The sequence below is a fragment of the Engraulis encrasicolus genome, chromosome 21 (assembly GCF_034702125.1).
Source record: "Engraulis encrasicolus isolate BLACKSEA-1 chromosome 21, IST_EnEncr_1.0, whole genome shotgun sequence".
Taxonomy (NCBI): domain Eukaryota; kingdom Metazoa; phylum Chordata; class Actinopteri; order Clupeiformes; family Engraulidae; genus Engraulis; species Engraulis encrasicolus.
Window position 1 is genome coordinate 28,225,261 of NC_085877.1, and position 5,000 is coordinate 28,230,260.

General features: G+C 49.7%; 1 protein-coding gene across 1 annotated transcript in view; it reads right to left on the bottom strand.

The window, feature by feature from the left end:
• Window positions 1-5,000, bottom strand: part of arhgef40 (Rho guanine nucleotide exchange factor (GEF) 40) — an 87,557-nt gene that overhangs the window by 22,620 nt on the left and 59,937 nt on the right. The window contains exons 19-23 of the mRNA XM_063186522.1: window positions 4,673-4,940; window positions 4,212-4,552; window positions 2,367-2,673; window positions 1,756-1,912; window positions 1,090-1,339 (exon numbers count right to left, since the gene is read on the bottom strand). Coding sequence (XP_063042592.1) covers window positions 1,090-1,339; window positions 1,756-1,912; window positions 2,367-2,673; window positions 4,212-4,552; window positions 4,673-4,940 — 1,323 coding nt within the window. The remainder of the gene's footprint in view (window positions 1-1,089; window positions 1,340-1,755; window positions 1,913-2,366; window positions 2,674-4,211; window positions 4,553-4,672; window positions 4,941-5,000) is intronic.

A 5,000-nucleotide genomic window follows, 5' to 3' on the forward strand; every position in this document is an offset into this window, starting at 1 on the left:
CGCTTTATAACCAAAGCGACTTTCAAAAGAGGACATAATCAAGCCAACATCACAAGCAAATACAAAGTGCACAGGAGATATACAGAACAACAAGTGCAGTTGCAAAGAGGGGTGCCGACATACACATGCCGACATACACACTTAACGTCCACTTCACGTGTCCGGTATCAGTCCGACATGGTTAGAATACATGAAAACAGATCATGCCTTGCACACAGGAGCGCGATGTAAGCGCGGCGCATGTCCGGCCCGACCGGACATGTCCACGATGCTCCATGAAAATAGAACTCGAGTCTATTTTCCTGCGCAGACGTCCGCGTTCAATGATAGTCTTCCATTGAAAATGAATGGCCACTGCCCACGGATAGAACGTGTACGTTAACTGTGCAGTGTGAAAGGCAGCCCACAAACCTCTCGGACTCACAATGCTCCCGGACACGTTCAGTGAACACGAATATCTTGGTGTGTATGCACCGTGACTTGCAGTAAGACAGACTATGAAGCATTAGACATAAAATATTTCTTTGGAGGCTAGGGGCCTCATGTACAAAGACCTCCATCGATTCTAAATCTTTAGGCCTAAGATAAAATCTGAAAAAGATGCATTTGCACATAACATTTCAAATGTATCAGTCCATGCACAAACAGTTTCTCGTGCTGATTCATGTGGTATGTCCGATTTCTCAGGAAATTTAGCATACTTAATGTATACTTTTTAATGTTAAGTCAGTATTAGTTTATCTGAAAACTTGTGTGAAAAGTTACTTATGGAGCTTTTTTGCACATAATTAAGTTTTGGACATGATGCTCCTGGAGTAGGGAGTATAGCAGCTGCTGTGGTGCTGAGAGTGATTGTGTTTGACTTGTGTTAAGCATTTTCATACCCCTTTATCTGACACATTGTCAGATTGCCAGAGCCGGTGTTACCATAAGGCACACTAGGCAATTCCGTAGGAGCCCACCCTAATGTGCCCTCTAAAGGGGCCCTGTCATGGAAAATGCCAGAAAAAAATAATTCAAGACGGCTCCATGTCCATATTTCGCCCATAGGCCTTCAAACTGGTAGTACCGTCACTGGTATGTACTCACATATTTGATGAAGCAGTCCTGCTGCTGCAGCGTCTGCGTGAGAGCGCCCTCCATGGCGGGGAGGAGCGACTGCGTGTGGAAGGCGCACAGGCTGCTCCAGTTGGAGAAGAGGGCCTGGCCCTGGCCCCTGAGGGCCGTGGGGACGTCCGAGCCCTCCAGCTGGGGCAGGAAGTGCTCCTCAACGCCCCTCAGGGTGGACACGTACTGACGCTCCGAGTTGACCAGCCGACACCACTGCACGTACAGTTTACTGCGGAGGGAGATGGAGATTATGTGTAAGGTCATACGTACACTCAGGTTTATGGACGCCTAAACACAGAAACGCACTCACGCCCGCACACACACACACACACACACACACACACACACACACACACACACACACACACACACACACACACACACACACACACACACACACACATGTTGTTTTGGGATACTCCGATATGAAATATACCTAGGAATAAGATAACTGCCAAATTAGTTAGACACTGAAATTATTATCAGCCACAGCCAAGATTTACCAGCATTTGTCCAGTTGTCTGGTGCCAATGTCATGTCCTGTCACACACACACACACACACACACACACACACACACACACACACACACACACACACACACACACACACACACACACACACACACACACACACACTCGCTCACCTCTGTGCCGTGGTTCCCTGCCGCTCCCCTCCCGTCTCCCTCTCTGCTCGACTCAGCAGGACGTGTTGCCGTGACAACCCCGTGTGGTCGGCCACCTCCTTACTGCTCACCTCCACGCCTCGGATCAGAACCCCACCACCACCTCCTCCTCCAATACCTAACAACACAATTATCATTACCATTATTATTATCATAATTATTTTTGTTATTATTATTATTATTATTATTATTACTTCATCTATAACACTTTTATATTATAATAATTATTATACGGAGAAACAACACACTTACATGGAAGTGATGAAAGTGGTAGTCTTAGCAAAATACAGTATATTGAATAGGTAGATAAATCTATTGAAATATATTTCTAAACATTCAAAAAAGGAATGAAAAAGCAGTTGCACTCTTAAGATTTGAGATAAATATTAAAAAAGGCTTTCTATATTTTTCTCCAATCTTAAGAGTGCCTCTGCTTTTTCCTTCCTTTTTTTGGACTTACACTTCACCCTTTACAGATGAGCACCTGAGTAACATTGTTTGCACAATCTCCTGAACGCTAGTGTCTTCTCATATTTCTTAACATATTGCAATACTCATAAGGGATGCAATACCTCCAATGCCTCCCCCTCCTCCACTCAGCTCCCTCTCTCTCCACCCCGGCACTGCAGCCGCCAGGCCTGCCGTAATCACCGGATCTGCCAAGCCTCTTCGACCCAGCCAGGACAGGGGAGAGTTACGACTGGCCTGCCCGACCGGGAGCTCTGTTGGTCGGGTAGGAGCTGGGGCTGGGGTGGGTGCGGGTGTGGGTACTGGAGTTGGCGTGGTGGTGTTGTTGCGCCGTGGAGCCAGGAGGGCCTGGAGGTCGAAGCTGGGGTGACGCTTCCTAGGGGGCTTGGGAGGTAGAGGAGCCTCTGTGGGCTGTGGAGGGATGAAGAGATACAAACAAATATTTAGGAGAGTAGAACAAAGAGGAGATGAGAGGAGAGGAGAGGAGAGAGAGAGAGAGAGAGAGAGAGAGAGGAGGGAGAGAGAATAAGGGAGAGAGGGTGAGGAGAGAGAGAGAGAGAGAGAGGAGGGGAGAGAGAGAGAGAGGGGAGAGGAGGAGAGGAGGAGAGGAGGATAGAAGAGGGCAGGAAAGGAGAGGAGAGCAGGATATAAGAGAGCAGGGTAGAAGAGAACAGGAGAGGAGAGGAGAGGAGAGGAGAGGAGAGGAGAGGAGGAGAGGAGAGGAGAGGAGAGGAGAGGAGAGGAGAATAGGCAACAGCAGGAGAGGAGAGGAAAGCAGGAGAGGAGTGTAGAGGAGATGAGATGAGAGCAGAGAGCAAGAGAGGAGAGGAGAGGAGAGGAGAGGAGAGGAGAGGAGAGGAGAGGAGAGCAGGAGCAGAGGAGAGGAGAGGAGAGGAGAGGAGAGGAGAGGAGAGCAAGAGCAGAGGAGAGGAGAGCAAGAGCAGAGGAGAGGAGAGGAGAGGAGAATAGAGGAGAGGAGAGGAGAGGAAGAGGAGATGAGAAGAGAAGAGAGGAGAGGAGAGGAGAGGAGAGGAGAGGATAGGAGAGGAGAGGAGAGGAGAGGAGAGGAGAGGAGAGCAGGAGCAGGATCGAAGAGAGCAGGAGCTGGAGAGTAGGACATGACAACATAAGAGGATGGCACAGAAACAAGGAAGAGCAGAGGAGAGATGTAGAGAAGAGCAGAAAAACAAAGGACAAAAAGGAGAAGAGGGAAGAGGATAAGAAAAGTGAGGAGAAGAGAGAAGACACGCTTTATACATAAAATATGTGTGCAGAGTGTGCAAAACAATAAAAGGGTGGTCTAACTGGTATGGGAGCTGCTTACATTCCATAATCAAGTGAACACATGCCGGATGGATGTACTACAATGGCATAGATCTAAAACATTTGTTTTTCCAAGGAGGGTTTGTGCGTAGTTGTGTCATAGTTTTCTGTACAGAACATTTTAACTAGGAACAAGTTTCAAAATATCCACATACAAACAGACCACCTATACAAAACATACACAAAGCACCTGTGTAAACAACTGGATCTAAACAATTACTTCTCTACGCAGAGGAGTGGCATATACAATACTCAAAATGCACATAGTACTATACACATATACGCAAACATAGTAGGTTAGCATGCAGACACATGCATCACAACATCTACAATATACAAACGGAAACACATTCATGCAGTAATTAACCCATGCATGCCCTTTTGTGTAAATATTTTCCTTGTCTAGATGAAGCAGACAGACAAACAAATATGCACACGCATACACACACACACACACACACACACACACACACACACACACACACACACACACACACACACACACACACACAGGCACACCACATACACACACACACGCGCACACACACACACACACACACACACACCCAAACACACACACACACACACACACACACACAGTATGCATACCAAATGATTACACTCACACTCTTCTTGGCCGGATTCCGCAGAGCCTGAAAGAACTTCCCTCCTCCTCCACCTCCTCCTCCTCCACCTCCTCCAACACCTCCTCCTACACCTCCTCCTCCCATCACACCATCCTTTCTCTTCTCCTCCGCTCCTCCGATCTTCAGCGTGGAGCAGTTCTGGGGCCGGAAAAGGGAGGCCAAGGACCCCCACGACTGCAGCCCCCCACCACCCTCCCCTCCTCCCCAGCACTCCGCAATATCACTATCTCCGTCACCTCCACCTCCACCTCCGCCGCCTCCAAGGGCCTCCCACACACTGACCCCCGTCTGACCCCCGAACCTCCCCCCACCAACACCTGCTCCTGAACGGTAATGTCCAGCGACTCCCATGCAGCCCGCGTCCTGACCTCCATGATGTGACCCCCCACTACCGAGACCTCCAGCACCTCCTGTTCCACCTCCTCTCTCCCCTCCACCACCTCCTCTCTCGGCCTGCAGCAGACGGCTCTTGAACTGGGCCAGGGTGAGCTGGTAGCGCTCCAGGGTCTGGGACCAGAGCTCCAGCAGGGGCCCGCCACCCAGCTCCAGGGCCAGGGCTCGGGCGTCCTGGAAGCGAGACGGCGGGATGGGCGGCAGGGAGGAGAGCGGGGAGGAGGTGGAGGTGGAGCTGGAAGAGGAGGCCAAGGAGGAGGATGAGTTGGAGGAGGAGGGGGAAGAGGAGGAGACCACGTCGCACCACTGGGAGGCCTGTAAAGGGAGAAAGAGGGAAGAGAAAATAAGAGTCAGTTAGATGTAGTGAGTGTTATA